Consider the following 24,821-nt stretch of genomic DNA (forward strand, 5'->3'; position numbering starts at 1 on the left):
GACTATAGGATATAAATACACTTATCAACTGGTCAATATTTGTTCTCACTTCATTCTTTCTTCTTCGATTTTTGTAAGATTATTACATCGAAATTGTCGAACAGTGGACATTCTTTCAGAAAATAGCTGACTTTGTATTAAAAAGCTGGACTTTTTTACATGTAAACTTGAAAACATTTTACCTTATAATTGTGTGAATGAGGATGATGAATCTGCATTGGTTCTTGGTACAGAATTGTACTTGCTCCAGTCAGAATTTTTTGACCGAAGTAATGTTATGTTGTTGCAACAAGTATTTGTAAAATTCTTCATAATTCATGTGCATGAAACTACGTACATTGTAGTACAATGACCGATACCGTAACTGACTGTATTAATGAGCGTTTTTTTTTTTTTTTTGACTAAGCATTGACTACAGGAAACACTCTTTACTCGCTGCATTATCGTAATTCTAAAATCGCAATATAAATTTGATAAACTTTAAGAAGTTCACTGGATATTTCAATTTTATTCTTACTTCCGAAATATGACCATTACTACTCTTCAGCAAGAGTTAAATTTTCATTCTAGACTAACAACTCATATAAGATAAGGGACACATAATGAGTTATTAGGCTTACGCTATATGCTTAACTACTTACATAACGAACGCAAACAGTTTATAAACTCCTATCATCTACAGTTTCGTCTTTCATTGATTATTTTTTGAAAGGTCAAGGGGAGTCACACAGTACGAATTCAACCAAACTCATCGATCTGAATCAAACTTGTCATGGTTGTAAATCTTGACAAAGTTGTACTCATATGAAATACTATGATGTATCGGGTGTCAAAAAAATCAGCCTAGCAACTTCGGGAGGTAAATCTTCCTATGAAAGCAGAAAAATCTTCATACTGCTCTCAAGGTATATAGAAATAAATGGTGATTTTTTTTTTTCTGTTCAGACCTTATAGTAATGTGGAACTTATGAAATAACTTTCTTTCTGTGTGTGACAATATTCTAGTAGTTATTTGATTTGTTGAATTTGTGCGTATTCGTTTGGTGTAATATATATAAATGATATAAAGGCTGTATTGTATATATATATGTATCTATCTGCTCAGACCCTGGAGTAATGTGAAATTTATTATGATGCTAGAAAACCTGGAAATATGCATGAATTTTATCTTCCCGTTTGAGTGGCCACCTTGTAATATGCGCAACGTTTTTGCACTCATATTTACTGTGGTGGGGGATGTTTAAATGGGGTGCTTAAATAAGATTTGTTAGATTGACTGGGAATTTTAGCTCTTACAACCCAAAAGAGTTTCTTGGTATGGTTTTGAGATCAACAAGATTTGATCTGCAAAAATAGAGCATTTGCTGACCAGAGAAGACCTTTAACCTTGTGCGACAGGATTTGTTGGCTTCAGGAAGTTTGGGTGTAGACTTAAAAGTAGTTACATTATTAAAATAGAATTGGACAGATTTGTAAATACCTTACAGTTAGAACATATAATTAGTGCTTTAAAAAGAAGTGAATTAGCTAACATTGTAAGTTACTGCCACAAACAACAGAACCGGCACAATAAAAGTTGTCAGTCGCGCCATTTCATTTCAACATGGTGGCCAAAAGAAAATGGATGCAACGGGAAAGTGGCAAAGTATAATCATGCTAATATACTAAACTGATGAACCGAATCGAGTGATTCTTTGCACGATTACTGACCTTAATCAACTACAGCTACAGGCTTACAATTTCATGAGGGGCGGGCGCCAAAAAGAATGTTCGAAAACGGCAAAAATGAGGGTTTTTCTGTGAACATTCCTATCGGAAGGGGGTAATGTGTCCGATTAGTACAGTACGTGCTCATAGATATTTCAAAATGACTGCAAAACGGAAATTTTGGCCATAGAAGGGCGCGCTAAATATACAAGGGCGGTCTCAAGTCCCGATTTCTAATTGTTACATATTACTACAGTACGTGATCATAGGCATTTTAAAATGGGAGCAGAGAAGAAAGTGGAGGGCAAAAAGATGGTGGAAAAAAAAAAGGGCGAACACTGGCGAAAGGGTGGATCTAGCTTATTTTTCATTCACATACAGCAAGTATTTGATGGAAAGAGATCTTTAGTAATGTAATGAAATTGAGTTTTCTATTACCATTGCAGTATTCGCCTTTTTTGCTTGTAGATAAAATTTAATTGGGTTGTATAACTTTAAACTATCCTAAAACATATGTGAAGTAGGTAGATTTTACACCAAATGGTTGATAACTTACATAATATCATGAGTCTACTATGAAGAAAGGGAAAAGGGTGAAATATATTACTGAAACGTATTAAACGTCAGATCCAAAAATGGCAGTAAAAGATTATAGTGGAAATAGTAAAAGAAGTAGTAGTAATATTAATATTGAGAAAACTGTAATATTAATAATGGTCTTAACATCACGAATACGCTCAAAGTAAGAACGAATACTCGAATTCACGATTTTAATCAATATTTAAATCACTTGATTTTTTAAATAAAAATCGTTGATTTAAATCAAAATCCGAAATAAATTAATTTAAAGTGAAAATAAGTAATTAATTTAAAGTTTGATTGGCCACCTTGTAATATGCGCAACATTTTTGCACTCATATTTACTGTGGTGGGGGGTGGTTAAATAAGATTTGTTAGATTGACTGGGAATTTTAGCTCTTACATCCCAAAAGTGTTCCTTGGTATGGTTTTGAGATCAAGAAGTTTTTGATCTGCAAAAATAGTAGAGCATTTGCTTACCAGAGAAGACTTTTAATCTTGTGTGACAGGATTTGTTGGCTTCAGGAAGTTTGGGTGTAGACTTAAAAGTAGTTACATTATTAAAATAGAATTGGACAGATTTGTAAATACCTTACAGTTAGAACATATAATTAGTGCTTTAAAAAGAAGTGAATTAGTTAACTTTAATATCGTTAAATATGAAGTTTACTTGGCAGTTATACGAGGTTACAAGTGTACCAATGTGTAATGTTACGAATTCCATTCCTTTGCAGGTTTTTGTATCAAAAGGAAGGTCCCGTATATTTACAGTATCGAGCTTTAGTTGAGAAACTCAGGGGAGAGATAAATGGGAAGAACGAAGTGAAAAGGAAGCAAGAAATATCCAAAAACGAGGAAAAATGTAGTATTTCGGAAGATGATGATAGTTCACGTCATAGTGAAGGTAAGGTTATTATATAATTGTTGTTTTTAAGGCGCGGTATTTCTATCTCAGATTCATGTACAACTTACGGAACTTCTAGTTACTGCAAACGGAACTCTAACAAGAACTTTGGTCGTTAAATGTTGTTGTAACTGAAAGCTTTTAAATAATGATGTAGTGTTAGCGTTCTAGTGCTGGAGATTTTTAATTGATGTGGTGTTAGTGTTCTAGTGCTGGAAACCGTTTTGATGTATTTCAACCTAAGCATACTATTTAATGAAGCTGAAATAAAGCAGATCTACGTAAGTGAGAGTATATTATGAGAGCGGTGCTAATTTCGATTATATGAATTTACTGTAAGTTATTTGTGAGAGGAGAGGGGGAAGGAATCAATACTGTCGTAAACTTAAAATGGAAATTTATTTCAACTTTACAAAAGGAAAAACGGAGTTACTGCCTAATTGTATTGAAAGTTATTAAAAGGTATAACACATGATATTAATTTAAAAGCTAATGCTGTGGCTTGAAGGGAGAGAGAGAGAGGAGAGAGTGGGAACATTTAGCGGCATCTTTTAATTCTGGGTGTCCGAATAGACAGAGGAATAGTAACACTTTAAAAACATAAAAGTTTGTAAATAAGAAAGAGTGCAGGTTTACAGTAGATCGTCAAATAATAATAATAAAAATCATTTTCTGTGCTGTAAATTATTTGATAAAATACTCTAGACTTAGATACCGGTACATGCCCAAATAATTGTGTACAGATTGATAATATGCGTGAAAACCGATGTGGTCACTTACGGGTGTAATTACATGTCCTGAAGTATGCCATAAAAATGACTGCAAGGAAAACACTAACTTGTGCAAAGTGACCACTAAATCTGAGAATGCTATCAAACTTAGTCAAGACAGGACCGCAGCGGGCAGCTTCCGGGGATGCATCCATAGGGAGAGACGCATCAGCGACGGAGGATATGCGCATAGATCTTAGGTATTTCGTCACCGGAAATTTCGCCACCGGAATTTTCGTCACCAAAATATTAGCATGTAGGTAATTTCGTCACCGAAAATTTGGACGTAGTAAATTCGCCACCGGTAATTTTGTCACCGAAAATGACCAGTGTCTTATAGAACATTACACAATGAATAAACTCGAAAAAGTTTTTGAAATTGCTTAGATTATTAAATAAATAGTAACAATAGTTACATATTATTTTAAATATTATGTCTGAGATAAGAGAGAAAATTTTTGGTAATGCTATCACAGAAATATTAATTAGCATGGAAATTTTGTCACGGTTATCTTTCTTGAACTAAGTAGAGACAAACTAGGTGACCAAAAAGCTTACCTAAACTTAATCAAACTTGGAAAACAATTCAGTTGGTATTGTACTCTGCAAAATCGAAGTTTCGGATACTCGACGCAAGAACAAACACCAGTAGAAGATCATAATGCCAGCTTCAGTAAATGTTAAAAACACAGGCAAAATGGGCCCCTAATGAGTTTGTATATTACCATTTACAAATTTATGGTTTGCCAATATCAAAATTTCCAAACAGAAAATAGTAAAGAAAATGTAAGTCGTTATAATACCATAAGCGTTTTACATGTTCGTTTTCTACTGTGCATCACATTAAATGAAACACCAAGCAAAAAATTTGTCAGACTTTTAGTTCCAGCGTTGTACGCTAAACACAAAGACTGGAGCCGTTTCTGCAAAGTCTGAAACGCTTTTTAGTTTTCTTTTTTGGTGGTTGGCCCACAGCATCTTGATGAAGCATAGTTGAAACTGTTGCTTCATCTTGTTGAATTCCACGAATAAACCTCTACATTCTTGAGTGGGATATTCCTACCAGTTGATGAAACTTCTGGTTCCACGATTCACAAAAATTATTTGTCCTAGGATTGTTGTTCAGGGTGGCTTGGTGAACATTCCAGGTGTCTGGAGGATATAGAGGGGGCACATTGCGTAAACGAATACTTCCAGATCGAGCTTTAACACGGCGATATGTGCCGGACACGTAAGTATTATCAAAATAGTCTAGAAGTTTCCAGCTCTTCCTCCGAAGCCTCCTCCCTTAGTATTTGTATTCCTCGATGCACATCCGCTATAGGGAGAAATGCTAATCCGTTCATTTTCCCGCAAATCAGACGAAAATTTTCATCGTTCTTGTATCGTTCTGTGAATCCAAATTCTTGAACCTTCCTCCACGTTGTCTGTCTCAAGTGAAAAAAACAACTTTGTATACGAGTTGATAGTCCAAAAGTAGCTTTTACAGTCTGCATTGCCGCTATCTCGAAATCCATAACCACAGTTGCAGGGTCCGGATATTCACCATACTCACTGCACTGATGCACCACCGCATGAAACAGTTCTTCATACGAACTTTGTGTCTTGCTCTGCATTAGGGCGTATACCGTAGTAATGGAAGTCTCACCTATCGGTATACGAATAACGTAAACTTGAAGGAAATTTTTAGGAGCCATTGAAAAGTTGCCGTCCATCATCCATATTTCACTTCTTGATATCTCCATAAGGCACTCTCTTGTTCCAAATATAATTAATCTTGATCCCGATTCTGGACTGTAGTCAACGCCCGTTCTCCTGCAAACAATAAAGTCATATAAGCGTATGTATAATCAATCATGCTTGAATTTGTAAAACAATTCCAACATATCATAACCGGACATGTAACTCCAAAACCATAATAAGATACTGTAATAGAATCTAAAAACCCTAATAACCATCAATGGCATTACGAGGATATTTTGTTTCTAGTGGCTGATGACCGTTTTAGGGGACAGGCAGCAGGCTAACAACCCTAAAATTGAATTAGTGTTTTAGATCTATCTGTAATCAACAATATAGTAAAATTTGTTTGCTTTTGAGGACAAAGAATATGGTTGCTTTTTGCTTGTACATTCTTGACATCATAGTCATATTTATTGTTACGAAAATGCACATTCTAATATTTTAGACTCACTAAGATACAAACATGCTAATTAGAAAAGAAAAAAAAAACATATTTTCAGTGTGAATTTGGGGGCTTTGAAGAAATTTGAACGGGCTCGAGCCTCCCAAATAAGGCCTAGTAACGCCATTGATTTTTATTATTTCTGTCAGTACAGTAATCTCTGATTAGGCATTATGGTACGTATCAAACATATAAGTTAAGTGCACTGAACTGTTATTAACAAATACATACATTTCAAAGAAAATAAAACAATTCTTTAAAGTTAAAATTTCAAAACTTAGATAAGCGAAGAAAAAATACTGATCCTCAACTAACTTTTAATAACCAAAATAGAAAGATCTGAAGGTTCTGCTGGGAAAATCTTGCTCCTGTATCTTCTGATAGTTCTCTTACATACGTCCTCGTTTGATAGCATCGCTCTTGCAGAAACAGGTAACTCTGAAACAATTGCAGCAAAAATCTGTCCAGGCTTAGAATCACTTGCAAGGCACCTATCCTTCATTTCTTGTCGGTTAATCGCAACCTTCACTAAATCTTCGCTACCACTGTGATTATGCTCACGAATCAACACACCATCACCATTGCTCAAAGTAGTGTTTAAAATACCAGGGCACTGTAAGCTATCTACTTTACAACATCACCTAATATGATGCATCGCAATTTTATGTTTCGTGCACATATGGCAATCAAAGCACAATTTGTCTCCTCCATGTGTAGTAGATATAATCTCCATGCCTCACAATAACTTCAATCTAATAAAACGATCACAATGAACTACACTCTGTATAGAACTTCACTGTACACTGTGAGCATTTCCATAGCAACCAGAGCAAACACACCTGAAAGATGTAAACAACTGCTTGTTTGTAATTGGCTAAAACTGGGAAACGTAAACAAATCTTTGTCTCTGATTGATTGAACACCTGTCCACGCTATTTAAAGGAAACTTCCAGACATATTTGTTTTGTTTTTTCTTCCTTTATATAAATTTGTTTTCTTAACAGATTTCCAATAACTATTTACCAATGTTTATGCCCGGTTGCACCAACCGAAGATTAAGATCGGATAAGATAATCCATTGATAATTTTTATCTTTGGATAAGAATCTTACATCGTTGCACCAACAGTTTGTGAGAAAGGATTAACTTATACACGAGTAATCGGAAGCTATATAAAACTATGACGTTTATGACATGACGTCATGCAATATCATGCATTTGATTGGCTAAAATAGTGCAGTAACAACTGAAAACTGATTCGTAGCATGTGGTAATTTTTGTACTAGATATGGGAAGAAAGCGGGTGAAATTGACTACTCGGGAAGGCAAATATGTTTTATTGCATTTGGACAAACATATCCTTTAAAATAATAATAATAATAATAATAATATAAAGTCATATCAAATACAAAAAACAGAAGCTGTTTGTGATATTCCAAAATATATATATACCAGCGTTTTTTTCTTTTTCTTTTTCTTTTCTTTTTTGCTTTTTTTTTGGATAAGCGGAATGGCGTGGAAGATCCGCCGGCGAGAGCTCATGTAGTTCGGATCTTACATTAACCTGTAGGACCGCATCTTATATAGCCTCACTGCTGAAAGGGATGCTAAACTCCAAACCAAATCAAATATAGATATCTAGGGTCCAAATATTAAATTGAAAAAAAAAAAATAGAAGAATAGTTCTGTTCTAGCAGAACAAACCCCTTTATCCGGTTGTTAAGAGACATTTTCAAGTAAGGGTGGGTAGTCCATTTTTCTTAAATAATTTTTGACTACAAACTACGCTAAGCTTCACACAAATACCGTCTTGTCTAAAATCCATCGTTCGTTTTTTGCACTGAAGTATAGGGTCGGATAGGGAGAAGTAGAGAATATTAGAGTAGAATATGGTAGCGTAGGGTAGAGTAGTGTAGCGTAAGTTAGATTACGTTAGCTCAATGCTTTGCCATTATTTTCAACTGTAGAGTAGAGTAGGTTAGGTTACGTTAGCTCAATGTTTAACCATTATTTTAAAATGTAGGGCAGAAAAATAAAATGAAATCTGTAAGCTTAACGTCCCACGTATATGCCATTTAGGCTAAGGGAGACAAGTGAATGATAGAACTGGTGGAATGAGAATGTTGGAAGAGACGGGAGTGCCCTGAGAAAACCCACGGACTCGAACTTGTCCAAAACAAATTTACTTGGCCTGCAATCAAACAAGGGACCCCAAGCACCAGAGGTAAGCACTTCAAATGTAGGGTAGAGTAAGTTAGGTTACCTTACAATCAATGTTCAGGCCATTATTTTGAAGTGTAGGGCAGAGTAGGAAAGCTTAGGTTAGGTTAACTAATCATATTACCGTGTCTCACCATCACACTGTATTTAACAGTTGTACTAGTATGAGTGGGGGAATAATGACATCAACAATGAGGTTATATGTCCCCGTCCCGCCCCCCCCCCCCCCCACGACTCTGTTCGGACAACCTTTTTAAAACCCGAATTTTGACATAGATGTACATCTACATCGCCGCGCCAGTTCCACTGAAGACAGAAAGGAAGAAAAAAAAAAAGAAAAAAACAATGCCAGTTTCAGCTTACATTTGCGTCGCAGTTTGTTATACTTCATTCCAGAAAGTAGCACTGGCGTAAGTAAATATGGTCATCTTTATTAAAGTTTATTTAAGTAGTTGACTGTCGGGTTTGCATAATGTTACCAATTGGCGATGCGGTGCAGATTTACATACGGATCCAGCGCAAATTTCTTGCACATATATACTTCTCTTTTAGTAAATCGATTTTTGGTATCTTAAATAATCATTCTTGGGTGAGGACTTGCATTCCCTTGCACATATTCATATTAGGGGAACTTCAGTGTATGCATACGATGAGAACTATTGCGCAAAAGACTCTAATCACCTCACCGCACCTCACCTAATTCCAGTTCGTTACAGTGGCGAATATTTGCTGTTTTTCTAGAGGCGTGGTCGATATTACCCCAAATAAATGTAAACCAGTTAACATAGTTTCATAAATCTTCCATCCTTCCTTGATCATTTACCAAAAACCGCATGAAAATCGGACTTCAGTTAGAAATTCTAGACCCAAATGAAATCCGTGTTTTAAAAGAATCATCTTGTATATGTTCTATGATGTACTATAGGAGAGGTGTTTTTAGTTGTTCCTATAACTATTCTCTGAACTTATAGTTGTAATTGTTTTATTTCTGACAAAAAGTGTCAGCTTCATTGTATGATGAAAAGTAGTTTATAGTAATACCAGGCTAAATACATGAAAGAGGTATTGGACTCAAGAAAAAAAAATTGCTTTTCTTGAAATAGGTAATAACATTTTATTCGTTACATTTTAGGGTTTTCGTTTTCAGAATGTGAAGTGTCGTAAAATATTGTAAGTGGTAATATTCAATACCGGTATGTATTACACCGAATCTACCTTACACCTAAATTTCCCCACACCGAATTTTCCTAGACACCTAACAAAATGGTAAATATTGCTTTGCGTTGACGCAGTCCATATCGGAATGGTTCTCTCGTATTACCCATCAGATCACGAAACAAACTGACTTGTGTGGTATACTTAGTACAGGTGAACTCTCACTTAGGAACTTAAAATTTTAAAGTCGTTTTCCCTAACTGAGTAATTTTTTTATTTATTATTATTTTGCTGCCATATTATAAATCTCTGCAAAGGTTAGGTGTATGAGTTGTAGCCTATATACACCTATGACATAAGCATTGTTTTGGAAATACATAATTATATTCACCTTAAAATTCGAGTATTTTTTACATTTGTACTTTACCACTAGCTTGTCAAACTGCACGTTATCTTCTGTATTCGTCAGCTTATTTATTGAATGTATAGTTACAATTCATCGAATAAGTTTGAAACGCGCTACTGCCTTTCATGTAAAGCTCGATATAATATTTTAAGCACATATTTAGGAATATTTCTAATGCAGGTTTTCTTTTGCCGCACCACTGGAAATAATTGTTCAAAAATTACAATTGTTTCACAAATTCCTTCTTATTGTTTGCTAAATGATTTGCGCTGGGCGACATGAAAATATCTCAAATGGCGTAGTTTAATTTCAAGGGCCCATCATAATAAATTATTGAAAATTTAAAATTCTAAGATTTGCGTGTAAATACGGCGTCCGGATGTATGCATAAAAACGAAACTACCTGTGCTAGGAGGCCACTAAAAAGCACGAATGCTATCTAATCGAGTCACGTCAGGGGTAGCTGGAAGGTCCGAGCTCTAACGGTGGAGTGCGTCCGAAAGGAGCAGATGCGTCAGCGAAGGTTGGTATATGCAAAAATGACGATGGTGGAAACGAGTGCATTTTGGGCAAGACATGAGTTTCAATAGTACATGTCATGGTTTCATACTAGTAGCGTTCCACTTCTAATCATAAAATACAGCTTCTGTACACTGTGGACAAATACATCCCCGGTGGAAAATAGTTTCTAATACAACCATCTTTCATATGCACTCACTTATTTTATCCGTAGTATAGTACTTGTAGGATTTTACACTAGTAACACTACACTTATAAATATAAAATACAGGTGTATTACTTTGTATTTAATTATGTCGCTTGCAGAAATTTGTTCTTTATAATTGTGTCTTTTCATGCGAAGTTTAGAGTTTTACCTGTAAATCTTTCAAAATCTGGTGCGCCAAAAGTAAACCAGCACCATATTTCTTGTAAATTCAAAGGTAAATAAATTGACCAAAATGCAAGTGTTGGGTGTTCGATAAGGCTGAGGACCTATCGAACTTCGGGAGTGAAAATTTATCGAGTTGTCATCGGTTACTTGAAACCGTTCGAGTACTTGAAATAATCGAAGTTTTGGATATTATCGAAATTTCGATTATTATCGAAGTTTCGGGTCTTATCGAAAGTACGAATATTATGAATGTTTCTTGCAGCCTATTGCTCAGTGTTGCCGGACATAGGGTCTTAAACGTACTTATACGGTAATTTGCTCTTCGTATGATATAGTATACGGTCCAACATCTCAACCATATTAATCATGTGTGGTGTTGCTAAAATTTTGTAGCAAAATTTTATTTTTAAGCCAAATGTCTTCTGTCATGTTTTCTCTCTCTTAATGGCCTCTAGTTCAAACATTGCTACAATCAGATATGATGATGCTTTGGACGCAAACTTCCCCTTTCGCCTTTAAGTAAACTAAATTTTCATCAAATCAGTGATGATTTCAGGGGGTTGCTCAGGAGGGATATTTCCCCGCAAACATATCTCTGATCATGTTCCCCGTGGTTCACTAGTCTTTTTGTTACTTTCATCCTCAATGTATCCAAATTTCCCGGGGTAGGATTACCATAATTTCTGGACACCAATCCCGGAGATATATATTTAGAATGGATATATATATATATATTTAGAATGGTGTGTGTTTATTTAGAAGTTAAAAACAGTCTAATCTTAAGTTCCAAAAATGCTTGTGCTCATTTTCTTTACTTAAGCTTAAAATATATTTTTATATTATTGTCTTAATCATTTTCTAAATTATTTTTCTGAGTAACGTATTCTTCCGAAGAACACCTTATTCCTATTTTTTCATAATTATCAGCACAAGACAGATTTGCAAGCCAACCATTTGGCCAAACACAGTGAAATTTCCCGACCTTCCATTTCCGCTAAAATTTCGGACATTAGTTAATTCCAGACAATTTTCTGGACACAGGCTTGAATCACGGACGTATGGTAAGCCTACCCGGGGGAAACATGACCACTGAGTTTAATGAAGATGAAAAACGGAAATAAATATATTACCACGACAGTGAATCTATACAGTGTATGTTTTAACAGGCGGTCTGATCTGAACCGAATCCACTGTCTCAATCAATTTATTCCTTCCGCTGAACGAATTCGTGTTTTGATTCCGCCTGTCAATCGGGTTCCTTTCAGAGATTTGATTCTTTCATTCCACTAAAGGATTCGTTCTTTTGGATCGAATCGTTCAGGAACTGCCCATCAGTAATTGAAAGTATGAATATTATCGAAAGTTTGAATATTATAAAAGTTTCGAGTATTATCAAAAGTTCGAATATTATCAAAATTTCAGGTAATTGATAATTTTGAAAATGTGATTATTACAGAAATTTCGAATATACTCGAAACTTCGAATATTAACAAAATCTGTGGTATTCTCGAAACTTTGGGTATTATCGAAATTTCGAGCATTATCCAAACTTTCAATATTACTGACATGTCGGTTATTGTTGAACCATTACAAAACTTCATTTTTTGATGTGGTTTTACGCCCGTCTCTTATGTGCGAGATTAATGGCGCTAAAAGAAATATACATACCTGACTGTCATCCGAATCAAGGACCCCTAGCTTCGGAGTGCAGCAAGCTAACCCCCTTTGTTAGCAAGGTTGGCATGAAATCTTAAGTGCCGATAACAATGCGGATTAATAACAATTATGTCAGGTATAAAGGAAACAAGTGCTTATTAATGCTTGATATTATACCTGTAATTTGTAAGGTTTAGAATTTATCAATGTCGCCCCATAAGAGAGGGGATGGATACTACTAAATGTTAACATGGCTTTCCAAAAAATTGGGATTCAAGCCTCATAACCATCGACCCATTTTTCTCTCCTTTTTAGCCCACCCTATAAGAAGGGATGGGCTAAAATAACGGCTCGCGCCATACATATGTGTGTCTGTGTCATATAAAGGGCACCAGATAGAGCGATGCGCTTTTGCAGGTACTAACATTGTAAGTTACTGCCACAAACAACAGAACCGGCACAATAAAAGTTGTCAGTCGCACCATTTCATTTCAACATGGTGGCCAAAAGAAAATGGATGCAACGGGAAAGTGGCAAAGTGTAATCATGCTATAAACTGATGAACCGAATCGAGTGATTCTTTGCACGATTACTGACCTTAATCAACTACAGCTACAGGCTTACAATTCCATGAGGGGCGGGCGCCAAAAAGAATGTTCGAAAACGGCAAAAATAAGGGTTCTTCTGTGAACCTTCCTATCGGAAGGGGGTAACGTGTCTGATTAGTACAGTATGTGCTCATAGACATTTCAAAATGACGACAAAACGGAAATTTTGGCCATAGAAGGGCGCGCTAAATATACAAGGGCGGTCTCAAGTCCCGATTTCTAATTGTTACATATTACTACAGTACGTGATCATAGGCATTTTAAAATGGGAGCAGAGAAGAAAGTGGAGGGCAAAAAGATGGTGGGAAAAAAAAGGCGAACACTGGCGAAAGGGTGGATCTAGCTTATTTTTCATTCACATACTGCAAGTATTTGCTGAAAAGAGATCTTTAGTAATGTAATGAAATTGAGTTTTCTATTACCATTGCAGTATTCGCCTTTTTTGCTTGTAGATAAAATTTAATTGGGTTGTATAACTTTAAACTATCCTAAAACATATGTGAAGTAGGTAGATTTTACACCAAATGGTTGATAACTTACATAATATCATGAGTCTACTATGAAGAAAGGGAAAAGGGTGAAATATATTACTGAAACGTATTAAACGTCAGATCCAAAAATGGCAGTAAAAGATTATAGTGGAAATAGTAAAAGAAGTAGTAGTAATATTAATATTGAGAAAACTGTAATATTAATAATGGTCTTAACATCACGAATACGCTCAAAGTAAGAACGAATACTCGAATTCACGATTTTAATCAATATTTAAATCACTTGATTTTTTAAATAAAAATCGTTGATTTAAATCAAAATCCGAAATAAATTAATTTAAAGTGAAAATAAGTAAAATGCCCTTTCTGTTCTGTTATTTCGATAATGGAAGATAATAATCATAATACAATGAGACTCAAATGTATGGAAACGAGTATCGTGCAAAGGATGATTAGGGAAAATCCCGTTATGAAGGGATAACGGGTGAATCCTGCTTTCTTCTCTTCGTAACATACGGTTTTTAAATCGTTAACTATTCCAACGGGGAAATCACCATGGACATTTAAGGCGAAAATTCTCTTATGTGCATGTCTATTTGCTTGTTTCCAGATAATAGGAGCGCATTTATAGGGGTCCGATCCCCTCTTAAATAATAATAATAATAATAAAAAAAAAACCTCATGATCATAATGCGGCAAATTTTGGATGCGTTAAAATATCGAATAATACTTCATATTCACGAAGAACTTAAATGTCGACTAAAACCATTGAATTCTTGTTATTAATCAGTTCAAAATCTTTTGTCGTCTCGAATTTTGTCGAGAAATTTGAAGCTTAAAATATATAAAATGATAATCATGCCTGTTGCTCTATATGGTTGCGAAACATGGTAGCTTACTATGGGGGAAGAACACAGACTGAAAGTATTTGAGAACAAGATCGTGAGACGAATATTCGGACCCAAGAGGAACGGTAATGGGGAATGGCGGAAACTTCATAACGAGCAACTACATAATTTATACGGTTGACCAAACATTGTTAACCCTAGATTAGGCGTGTGGGTGACAGATGTCACCCAGTGATTTTTCTCTAAATTTTGCAACACTCGTTGTGTTCTTATTCGGAGTCACGCCTTTCAGTAGCTAAACGTTAGTTGTTCATGTTTGTTATGGCGGCAGTAATACATTTCGGTTTACCGTGTACAGTTTGTAAGAAATAAGTTATCCCTGCAGCAGCGTGTTTTGGTGACAATTGTCAACCGTACGGCTATGTATGTAACAAGTAAAATGTCAAAACACTGGAAAAGATTACAAAAGATAAGAATGTCGTTCTGTAGTGGCTTGAGGAGGAAGAAGAGGAATTGGAAGTGTGTGTCTGACTATTATGAAATTTATCACGTGAGTGTGACAACAACGTTAAGTCGGAACAAAATGGCCTATGGTGTAATATTTTGAATTTCTAAAGATATGCACAATTAATGCACTTTGTGTCCTGGAATTCAATACCAGTTCACCTGAATTGTCACGAAGGAGTTCATCTTTTAGAGGATATTGCCTCGAAAATGTTTAAACCTCAGGTACAACGCCTATGCGTATTCCCCAAAATCCACTTGAAATTAGTAGGAAGGACGACTCCGATTGTTACTTGGTGTTGAGGAAGAAGAAATGGTCAATGTTGAGAAGCCATTATGCTCCAGAGGACGTTGGCATGCTTGTGGTAGGGAAAGAGACAAAACTAAAAGGAAGGGGTGCTTGAAATGTAAGAGATGGATGAGTTGAAGATATGTCAAAGACATTTGTGTAACATGCTTGGAATCAGTCTAGTAGTCATGAAGCAAAAGTCTGTTATATTCAGCACAACACTGTGTATATCCAAAACTATAACCTGTGATTAACATTTTATCAAATAAAAGAGAGAATCATCATCTAAAGATGATTTTACTTATTCTAGATACATTTTAATAAGTGGGTGACACCTGCTATCCACGCACCTAATAGTGCAACCCAAACGTACGCGCCTAACGCAGGGTTAAGGTCAAGTCTAGGGGATTCAGGTGAGCAGGTCATGTAGCCAGGAGGGAAGGAAGTAGGAACGCTTTCAAAGTTTTAACTGGAAAAACAATCGGAAAAAGATCATTAGGAAGACCTAGGTGCAGATGGGAGGACAATATTAAGATGCATCTCGCAGAAATAGAAATACAAAGTAGAAACTGGATCCAATTGGCTAAGGATAGAAGTCAATGGAGAGCTTTTGTAAACGTGGCATTGCAGCTCCGGGTTCCATAGGCCATAGAGTTAGTTACTTAATTTTAGGCGAAATTTATGCACTTTATATGTATTTCGTGCCACTAGCTGGTTCCGATTTTTATTAATATGTCCCTGCGAAATATCAGTACTTTCGTGAAAAGAAAAGTGTCATGTTGATAAATGTTGCTGTACTTTTTCCTTAATGCTGAAGAAACATTGTTTGGGATTGAAAATGGTTAACGATTGGGGATTATTTCAAGATTCAACCCCAATACTTTCACTGAAATGGCATAATTAGCATTTAATACTAATTCCTAATGTTTTTTCTTCAGTTCGCGTCTTGTATTATACGAGGAGAAAGATTTGATTTAAATAAAAAAAAAAAAAATCAACAAAATTTAAAAAAAAAATCATGATTTTTTCTACCCTGTTTTAAAGTAAGTTCCATCAAAATCGTACAATCTGTTCGAAAGTTATCGTCGGACATCACATACAAACAGACAGCGCGATCTAGAGAGAGCTTCGCACCGAAAATTCCCAAAGTCCGTTTGAATGATACTCGAAGTCCAGATATTACACGAAATTTAGACACACTCAAATACTCGAAGGGTTTTAAGTATCGGATAATAAATTCTCAAAACCGAAGTTCGACAAGTCTCCAGCCTTATCGAACTTCCTTACCTCTACCTATATCAGAAGCTCTCTCCATCCAGAACTTTAATTTAAACCCTCGAAACCAGATAAGATTTTCCTTTTTCTGCCTACCCTATTGTTGACAATCGGTAAAGTGGCAGTTTGAAGACTAATGGGACCTTATGCAGACTCGTTTTGACATATGATTAGCGTCGTACTAAATGCCTAATTACTGCACGAAACATGTTAGTCGAACTCTAATATGGCACTAATCACGGGTCAGAACGACTTTCATAAGGCGCATGATGTCTTGGATTCCAAACCCTTTCGGGTGATGGATGTTTTATGTTTTATCTTCCTTTCTCCTCTCTCTGTCTCTTTTCCCTTCCCTGACCGACTATTTAATCCTTGCACATGCATAAACATTGGTCTTAAAGACATGTGCGTAGAAACTCTTCTTTCATTTCATTTCAAGAAGGGCAACTTTTAAAATGAACATCCTGCGTATATGTAAGCATACACTTATGATAACATTGATTGTATTGTTTCTTCCAGATCTTTCAGTATTTGCTGCTTTCAAACAATTCGAGTCTCTGAAACACTTCGAGTGTCTCAAACAATTCGACAGTATCAAGCATTTCGAGAGTCTGGAAAGTTCGATAATTCAATAAAATTAAAATTCTTTATCGACGTACCGTTTTGAAATTTTGTCGATTTTTTATCGATTATTCGATTATCGGAACAGCCCTAGTAGCAAGTAGTAAGACTGCGTAATGTACTATACACAGGCTCACGCACAACAATGCGTGATATGTTTACCTTATGTAATATAGTGCTGATGGGGTTCACTAATAAATTACTTAGTGTTTTTTCTTTCTTTTTGTTCTTCAACATAAAATATGAGTTAGGATAGATAGGTTGGCTTTGGTTAGCTAAGCAAAGTATACATTTGGTAAACTCTTTCTGTGATACTTCACCAAACGTAAAAATATGTGAATTGTGCATTAATATCATAAAAATCATAGGTTCAAGTTTTCTTTCACATACGCAGCAGCTAGGTCGTAATTAATAATTGTCTTAAAATGTTTTATACGGCTTCATTCTGCAGTGGATTGTGTAAAGTTTGGCTTTTCTTGCGATACTTGGTATGCGCAATTATTTATTTTTTTATTTGCGTTCGTATGCGATCCGCAAATTTTGCGAACATTATTACGAAATTAGACTCATATACTGTTATTTAGCGTGGCATATAGACTGTTATTTGTTATAGTTTCTAACAGGCCCGCAACCAGAGGGGGCTAGAGGGGCCTGGCCCTCCTAACCTTTTTGTGGCCCCTTCCAGACTTCAATACAAAATTCTATTATTAATTCAAAGAACACAATTTAGACATCTGTAAGACAATTTTTGATGACCCCCCCCCCCAAAGAAAAAGAAACCTCTGTGGCTGGTTGCGGGCCTGGTTTCTAATGTTTGCATTTAGTGTTTACATGTTACCTTACGTACAATGCTATGTCCTAACAACTGCAGTATATTGTAGGACACTCATTTCAAAAGTTCTGCACAGTGAAAGATATTATGGAAGGTTATAATTTATTGTACAAAGTACCTTTAGAGGCCTTCAATATAATCTCTGTACTTGTTTATGACAGCTACCAAACGTTTTGGTAAATTCTGTATTCTGGATAGGGCACCTTCTTTGTTGTGGTATCTGATCACTCGGGCCACCTCACTGAAAGCTTCGTCAATTGAATCAGAACGTTTTCCACGGAGTGGTCCTTTGAATTTGGAAACAAATCACTCTGTTGGGCTCAAATCAGGACTATATTGGGTAGGGAAGTATTTCCCATCCATACTTGTCGAATGTCACCCATACTTGTAGAGCAGTATGCGATCTTGCATTATCGTTCAAAATAAGGAGACCAGCTGCAAGCATGTCAGGATTTCTTTCACGAATTTTCGGGCGCAAAACATTTTGCAGAAAGAGCTTGTAGTATACGCCTGGTACAGACATCCCCTGTGGCACTCTATTGTAGCCATCTCCATTCATATCATACTCAAAGATCATCGTGAGTTTAACCTTTGAATGTTGGCGGCGGAACATCTTCGGGCGTGGAGATTCTGAACTGTTTCATTGTGACGACCGAGACCAGTTCTGGTTCAAAATCTCGTATCCAGGTTTCATCAATTGCAACAGTCCTTCGTAGAAACTGATCTTTTGTTTGGTAACGTTGATGCAATTCTTCTGCGATTCTTTTGCGACATGCTTTCTGCTCTTCACTCAGATCATGCGGAACACATCTCATCTTCATCTTCTCAGTAATGATTCTGTAAACTGAAGTTACCGACATATGCAATTTTCTTACATGTTTTTGTCGATCCTCCCTCAAAATGTCATTCACAATAATCTCAGAGGTGTAGTCTGTCTCAGTTGATAGTCTTCCACTTCTTGGATTGTCCGCAGTGCATACACGACCTTCACGGAAACGAGCTGAGGACCGTAATACAGTGCTATGATCCATTACACTATTTCCACAAACATCTCGCAAAGCAAATTTCAGTTGGATTCTTTCCACATAGAGTTTCGATTTTGTTGTTGAGTTGATTTTAATTTAGCGTCCCTTTTAGCAGCGAGGCTATATGAGACGTGGACCTACTGATTAACGTGAAATCCGAACCATATGAACTCCCGCCGGGAATCGAACCCGGTTCTCCCACGCCTAAGGCGCGTACTCTAACCGCTTAGCCACGAGGGAGCTCAGTTTCGACTTTGATATAGGAACGCTTGTCATCATGTGTAACCCAACCTCAGTCGGGTTCACCATTACATTTCTCACAACAGCTACGCAAACTAGCAAACACAGAAACAATCGACAAGCTGAAACTCTGACCCACAGCTAACCTAAAAGTGAACTTCATCAAACCACTCAAACGGTTGTGCATGGGCTGTGTGCAAGACTTTTGAAATGATCCTCGTACTTATACTTGGACCCTCTCATTTTGTAACGGTTTGCGATAACGCAAAACGAAAGTAAGCATTTCGGTTTCCCTTTGACGTGCTGACGTGTTTGTTTTCTTCGGACACAGTCCCACGTTTGCTTATGCTGAACTCCAAAAATGTGTTCCATCATAATGACCACGTAGCACAGGTTGGTGCTCGTTTCTCACCCTTGTCTTTCTTTACGCGCATACACACTATCGCTGATATGCATCCTCCATACGGACACAAGCTCGTGTAAGTTTCCAACTTCGTTCTGTTCAAATTGATGAAAAGTTAGTTTCTAGTGACCACCATCTGAAGGTTTGTACGTATTTTCCCGAGAATAATCGCTTTTCAGACATATCATTTTGCAGTATATCATAAATCTGTATTAAATTATTGTGAAGCATTGTACAAAAAGCAAAAGATTTTGATTAAATTATAATAGGAAAATTGTGTGATTATGCCTTCTCAAAGTTAAGCTGCGAGAGCACGGTGCCTCAGTGGTAGAGCTCATACCTCTGGTGCGTGGGGTCCCTGATACGATTTCCGGTCCAGTAAGTTTGTGGTGAATAACATCGTGTCCATGGGGCTGTCGGGTACTCTCGATTTCTTTCACGTTCTCATCCCAGCAATTCTTCCATCATCAGCCACTTGCCTTAATCATTGTACTCCTTAGCCTAAATGGCATATTCGCTGGACGTTATACAGAAAGTTAAGCTGCGTTAAGGAATACGATGTCGGATATAATTTGCAGATGAACTATGGAATACTCTTTCACACATTATGTTTACACTATTTTGTTTACAAGAATATCCGCCTTTGCTAACGCGCCTGGTCCCTATAGACATCTCGAGTTTCCTCTTGTTTTGCCCTGCCTTGATTAGGTTAAATACTTCCTTGCTTTTTGTGGCCATCCAGTACAGGTTTGATTATGTTGTTTTACACTGTACTGGTTTATTCCCCAGCTCACTACGGATTCACCCATTCATGGACCCACGAATTCTCCGTTTCTTGATCGATCAGATACATTTCTTGCTCTTAATGACCACCTAACGCAGGTTGTTTGGTGTTCATTTCATTATAGCTATTATGGCTATATCTACAGGCTATATTTTTACCCATAACCTTTGAGTTCTCATAAGAGAATCGGCACATATGAATCCATAAACTCAACTCACTTCTTAAAATACAATTTGTAAATTATTTGGAGTTAATTTCGTGGTGAATGAAATACAAAATAAGTTGTGTATGTTCCCCTAAAATTGTACAGTACGTATAAATATTGGATGATCTGAAAAATTTTGCTACTATTTAACAGAACTTAGACTATGTATTTTCAATTAAAATTTGGCAACTATTAATATCTACGTTTTATTGTCTTTTCTAACTTATATTCAGGGGAAAGACATTAAATTAAAGAAATCTATGTTTATGATGATCAAGAAACAATTATTCGTAGCACATTACAAATTTTATGAAACGGGACAAATATTGTATTTCCATATTTTAAATTGTATGCTTTAGTTCGGCATGTCACAGAATATAACATCTGTCGCAGATTACTACTTTAATATTTCTCCAACGCAGAGGGAAAACAGGGAATTTCGAAACAGCGTTACCATCTTGTACAGCAGAAAATTCTCAGCTTTTACATAGTACCGAATATCTCGGTAAGTACTTGACTTATTAATCTCAAATAAACGTGACAATGCTCCTTATGACATACTGATTTGCTCTATGAATTTTAAACCATAGTGTACTCGGGACCTTTTCCAAGTTATTGCACTATTTCTAAACTCAACTTTTCTCCCCTCTGTTGTGGCAACGCTGTTTAACTGATCCTTCTAAACTTGAACTCATCTTAAAGAGTTCTTACCAGTATTTAATTTAATATGCACAAATAGTTACTACTGAATTCCTTGTGTATGTTAAAGGCGTTTAAATTTGACACATGTTTAACGTTATTTCTCAAAAAGAATGCAACACTGATCTGCGAGTGTCATCTCTTTCGTCTTTGTTTTCATTGCTGATTCGAATAATGAAATTAAATGTAGGTCATTACATTAAAAAAAAACTATATTGGGTTCGCAACACTGTTCATCTTGTGATCTTACCCAATATATGGATAGATGTCCCCATTCCTATAGTTGCTTTGTGCAAAGTTTCACTTCTCTCCCTCTCTTGGTTCCTCTGTTATAAAGGTGGGACATTATAAATGGTGCACGCGGTATATATATTCTGTTCTGTTCTTCTATTTTCGAGTAGACACGACTCTATTTGTTCATATAATATGGCTTTTCGGATTCAGATTAATCTAATTTTGATTCAATAGAGTATCCCCTTGTATGGTGGCGGACAAATTGCTTTACCAGTTAAGAGCGACTACTTTGAAACCAAATGCAGAGTATGAGAGTTAAATCTGTCATATCTATTATTTAGTGTGGAGAAGAATCAAAATTGTGAACCAAAGAATTAAGAACAACTCAAGTTATTAATATAAACTTTGCCAAAGATTATTGACTTAGAGCATCATAAAAGAAATACGAAAGAAGTTTTAAAACAAAGAAAAATAACATAGGAAATTGTAAGTGGAGACAAAGAAACCTAACTTAAACACTCTAAAGACGAATCATTTAGCTCGTAGATATCGTAGTTCAGTGGACAAGGCACTCGATCAGTAATCTGGAGGTCCTCAGGTCGGAACCACGGTGTAAATACCTTTCTTTTTTTTCTTTTTTTAATTTTAGAATTTTTGGTGGCGATTGATCGGCGATGACACGCTTTATTATCTTAAGATATTAGAATATTTGGATGTTTCAATATTTGAAATATCAAATCTTCAGTATTATTATTATTATTAATATTATTATTATTATTATTATTATTATTATTATTATTATTATTATCTCGTAAAAGATCAAAAGTTAGGATCTCATTATCACTCACGTCATACCATTACAAGTAAAAACGTGACATTTGGCAAGAATATTGCGGTTTTGATTATTGTTGCACACGAGAAGAGGAACTGTTAATCTCCTTTCTAAAACAAAACAAAAAAGAGAATTAACATGTTAAATTCGAGACGGGACAAGACTAACGCAAATTATCGTCTCGCTTTGGAGATGACAATCGAAACGAGATGAAAAGTATCGCAAAAATTTCTCATCTCATCTCGATTTGCGAAATAATGTTTGTCCATTCTTTAATTAACAATTGCTCTGTAGATTGAATCTTATATGCTATTTTGTTACTTTGTATTTCGCAGCTTATCGAATTATGGTCTGTGTAGGTATTTTGTAGTAAAGCTTTTATAATTTTTTCTGCATATCTTAAAAATGAGTTCATTATATGCCTTACTTTTCAGTGATATTCAATTATTTTTATTGCAGTTATTTTTCCTTAAAACGTACAGTACAATACTTTCTACGTGAAACTTAATTGGAACTCTTTCCTTTAATTTTTGGGTAGTTGCAGGGACGCACGAAGAGGTCCTGACCCTCTCCCATAAATGTAAGGTTTGCCTAATTTTAGGGCAACTTTAAAATTTTTAATATTATTATTATTATTATTATTATTATTATTATTATTATTATTATTATTATTATTATTATTAATGTATTTAGTAATTTTTTTTGGTTTTTTCTAATAAAATAGATATTTTACATTATGGCATTTTAATGGTTGGTGATTATAATGTATTCAAAGTGGATCGGGCTAAGAAACAATTTTTAACAGGTATTAATTATTATGCTAAGTGTAAAGCTAAAATTTTATTTTCATTTCTGGATGATCTTAATGTTGATTATTATGTATCTGATTTAGATTTGGTAATATCTAATTTTAATTTATGTGCATCCAAAAATGTCCAACCGATTGTCGTGCCTGATAGTTTTCATTATCCTATTGAAATTACGTTTCCTTTTTACTCCAATACTCCGATAGTTGATAATTCTTCTCATTATGCTTATCATGAGGGCGATTATTTAGCCTTTTACTAACAACTTCTTGAAGCTGATTGGACTAATATTCTGTTGAATCCAGACCTTAACACTGCTGTAATTGCTATAGAAAATTTAATAAAATTCAGTATGGGTAAGAACATACCTCTAAATAAACCTAAATCTAGAAAATATCCTTCTTGGTACTCCAGGAATTTGATTTCATTAATTAAAGTGAAAGAAAATGTTCATAAGAGATTTAAACTTACTGGTTCAAATGAAGATTTTAATGTCTTTGCTTATATACAAAAATAATTTAAAGAAAGGCTAAGGTTGGACAAGCTTGCTTATATACATAATATGGAGAATGCATTAATCAATTCACCTCAAAAGTTTTGGAAGTTTGTTAGCAAAAATAAAGGCCAAATGAACCAAGCCACTGGACTTATGGTTGATGATGTGTATGGATCTGATACTAAAACTTTGGCTAATTCATGGACCTAATTATTTGACATTCTATATCAGCTCGTCCTTCTTTTCATAATATTGACTTTTGAGATATAGCGGGAGTAGTAGGCCCCCCGTTATATCGAGCCGAGTCAGCAAAAATTTTTGTGACGTCATAGGTCAAAGGTCAATGACCTTGGCCCAGGGTCAATGACCGAGGGGTACTTAGGACCACCCCCTCTAAATTTTGGCAGGGGTACCATGGCCCACCCCCTAAATTTTGGCAGGGGTACATAGGACCACCCCCCTTAAATTTCGGAAATTGCCAAATCTAAAAATTGGGTATGGTAGCCTAGGACCATAGTATGTACCTCTATCAGTATTGGGTGTCTATGTCGTTCCCTTTCATGGGTAAAAAATTGCCAAAAATTCAAATTTCGGAGGTTTTTGACCTAATTTATCCCCTTGGATGAGGTGTTATTACCCTATATACTTATATGGGCGTATACAGGGGTCCATTACCTTTCATAAGACATGGGTATATTTGTGCACCCTTTGAAAAATTTGGGAGGGGTACCTTGGCCCACCCCTTCAATTTTGGAAATTGCCCAATTTCAACATTGGGTATTATAGTACAGGACCCTAATATGTATTAGGTTAAATTTGGGTGGTCCACCTCATTTCCTTCTAGGGGTACAAAATTGCCAAAAATATAAACGTAAGCAATACGTTATACCACGTGTTTGGTTTTTGGCTCAATTTATCCCCTTTGATGAGGTGTTATTACCTTATATGGTTATATGGGCGTATACAGGTGTCCATTACCTTTCATAAGACATGGGTACATTAATGCACCCCTTGAAAAATTTGGGAGGGGTACTTTGGCCCACCCCTTAAATTTTGGAAATTGCTCATTTTACATATTTGGTATTATACTACAGGACCCTAATATGTATTATGATACATTTGGATGGTCCACTTCGTTCCCTTCTAGGGGTATCAA

The 24,821-nt window shown here is 35.7% G+C and overlaps 2 protein-coding genes across 4 annotated transcripts in view; one reads left to right on the forward strand and one right to left on the reverse strand.

The window, feature by feature from the left end:
• Window positions 1-24,821, forward strand: part of LOC145666520 (uncharacterized) — a 466,510-nt gene that overhangs the window by 238,784 nt on the left and 202,905 nt on the right. For all 3 annotated transcript variants that reach the window (XM_081733813.1, XM_081733810.1, XM_081733811.1), the window contains exon 6: window positions 3,021-3,190. In XM_081733813.1, coding sequence (XP_081589939.1) covers window positions 3,021-3,190 — 170 coding nt within the window. The remainder of the gene's footprint in view (window positions 1-3,020; window positions 3,191-24,821) is intronic.
• Window positions 3,201-24,821, reverse strand: part of LOC145666521 (uncharacterized) — a 411,536-nt gene continuing 389,915 nt past the window's right edge. Inside the window, exon 2 of the mRNA XM_081733814.1 lies at window positions 3,201-5,775. Within this exon, the coding sequence (XP_081589940.1) occupies window positions 5,202-5,775 (574 nt within the window). The 3' untranslated portion in view covers window positions 3,201-5,201. The remainder of the gene's footprint in view (window positions 5,776-24,821) is intronic.

This window comes from Thermobia domestica, chromosome 12, assembly GCF_964235325.1.
Source record: "Thermobia domestica chromosome 12, izTheDome1.hap1.1, whole genome shotgun sequence".
In the NCBI taxonomy this organism is placed as follows: domain Eukaryota; kingdom Metazoa; phylum Arthropoda; class Insecta; order Zygentoma; family Lepismatidae; genus Thermobia; species Thermobia domestica.